The following is a 2,256-nucleotide window of genomic DNA, read 5'->3' as shown; positions in this document are numbered from 1 at the left end:
CAGTAAATCACCCCACCACCCCCCCACCCCCACCCAATTAATTGTCCACTCGTGAGCAATAACCACTGAAGCCGGAGTGGATATGTATCTACATATGGACATCGTTTACTGTACTTTAACAACAGTTCACAAGTCTTAGACAGTGACAGTCTAACCATTTCTAACTGTGTGCAGATTGCATAGTGAGCAGGTTTCACTACCGTGATGGTGACTACTTGCTGGAGTTGGACTCTCCCTACCAATGTATATAGTGGGACTGGTCGGGGAGGCGGTGTGAGCACAGGTCAGTGCCGGGTCTTCAGTCCCGTCCACTGGCGTGGTTCTGAAACTCTCCAATCACATGCCGATGTCCCATTCTAATTCCAAGGATTACCAGTGAGTGTGCTCCTATTAAACTATCAATATTAAATATCACAATTGTGGTCAATATTTGATGAGGCCTATTTTTTTTCAAACAATGCAGCTTTCAGGGCTCAGAATCAATATTTAAAAAAAAAAGTGAATTTTTCATTACTTTAGCTTTGAAAGCCCGAGTGCATTATTAATATCCCTTACAAGAGAAGTGTGAAAAGTGACAGATTCCATATGCATTTTATAAACATAGTGAAGGTGAAAACTATACGCTGTGCACTGATTCCACCACAAATCTCGACTCTACCACTGTCAGCGGTCTTTTTTTTTCTCTTCCCGGCAGGTTGGAGGGGGACAGGAAGATCTCTGTCAGGCGCTCTGTGTTCTGCCCCCTGCTGTGTTAAAAATCCATCACTGTTAATAGGCTTCTCCTCTCTGCAACTTGTTTATCTTTTTACTGCAGTCTAGAAATCCCATCTCTGCTGTTCTTTCTCTTTGTCCTCATTTAGTTTATGAGTCTCATTGAGAGTGAGTGTAGCCTCTGCCGTCTCTCCCTCTCCCTTTCCCTCTCTTTCTCCATCCTTCTCCTTCTCCCTCTCTCTGATGATCTCCACCAGCCTCTGAAACTTCTGGTTTAACTCCTCCATCCCCCCCGCCCCTCCCCCGTCGTCCTTCTCTCCGTCGCTCTCCAGCGAACTCAGTGACTCAGCCCGTGAGTCACGGCCCTCAAACTCGTAAGTCTGCAGCGAGTCATAGGGCGGCTGCGACAGGTCAAAGGTCACCTGATCCAGGCGGATATTCAGGAGCTCTTCCATGTGGAGGGGCTGCGGGTCGGCCGGTTCTGTTCTCGCGGGCTCCGCCCCGCACGCCCAGCCTCTGCTGTCGCCAAACATCCCCCCGGGTAAGGGCAAAGGCTGCTCCTTCCTCTGGAGTCTGCACATGTTCAGTAGCTGCACTCCCACTGGGTACAACCCCCCGCCACTAGTCCCGTTCATACACGTCCCTCTGCTGTTTGGATTCAGCGAGCCCACAATGCTGTACGTGTCTCCTTTCAGGTAAACAGCAGGGTTCACCGAGCTGATTTCGCTGCCGTTTGAATAATTTCGCTCGGAAACGGAGGGAATGGAGGAATCGGTGTCAACGTCGTCCAACGTCCAGCTGGTGACTCCGGTGCTGATCTGAGTCTGCGATGAGCCTGGGCGCCCCTCTTGCTGGTTTGACGGGGAGCTGGTGTGACTCAGGCCTGAAGACTCCGTCGGGTCGCAGTGGGTCAGATTGGCGCCGTTGTTGGCGGGTGTCGACTCTGCTTCTGTTTGGGGATTTATCTGTGAAAGAGAAGAAGAAAGGCCATGTTAGATTATTCAGACACATTCGCAGGGATAATATGTGGAAGCAAAATCAGGCCATAATGATTCAAAGTTTTTAAATTCACAACTGAATACCTAATGTTGAAATTTAAATACCACTGAATTAATTGGATTGAAATATTTTACTCTAAAAAACATCTTTCTGAATGTATGTGGCTTGAATGCAAGGGTGTAACTTTGGGTTTTATGGGGGGGGATCTCCACTTTGAGCAAAATTTAATTTGAAGTCTATCGAACACTTCAATTTCTAAATGTTCAGTAGTATTTCAATTTCCACAATAAAGACAGAACAGTTATTTCACATGAGAGATTTCTGTATTTGTGTTTTAATGCCTGAGCTCCTCTCACTGGTTTCAAATGGGCGGGACTAATAACTTCATGTCCTATGGTCCTGTGATAGGTCCAGGAATTTTGGATCAGGATACATGATAACCTATGTCAGATTTCAGGGACCCAGGTTCCATTCAGCCTGAGATCATTGGTTCTGGGAGATGGGTCCATCCTAAACGGGAGGGATCAGCACATAAGAAGCTGGGTC

General features: G+C 47.3%; 1 protein-coding gene across 1 annotated transcript in view; it reads right to left on the bottom strand.

The window, feature by feature from the left end:
• Positions 1-77: 77 nt before the first annotated feature.
• Positions 78-2,256, bottom strand: part of LOC116696032 (cadherin-24) — a 27,618-nt gene continuing 25,439 nt past the window's right edge. The window contains exon 14 of the mRNA XM_032526696.1: positions 78-1,676. Coding sequence (XP_032382587.1) covers positions 816-1,676 — 861 coding nt within the window. The 3' untranslated portion in view covers positions 78-815. The remainder of the gene's footprint in view (positions 1,677-2,256) is intronic.

Source organism: Etheostoma spectabile, chromosome 9 (assembly GCF_008692095.1).
Source record: "Etheostoma spectabile isolate EspeVRDwgs_2016 chromosome 9, UIUC_Espe_1.0, whole genome shotgun sequence".
Taxonomy (NCBI): Eukaryota; Metazoa; Chordata; class Actinopteri; order Perciformes; family Percidae; genus Etheostoma; species Etheostoma spectabile.
The sequence above is the reverse complement of the archived record's forward strand: the minus strand, read 5'-3'. Positions and strand labels throughout refer to the sequence as shown.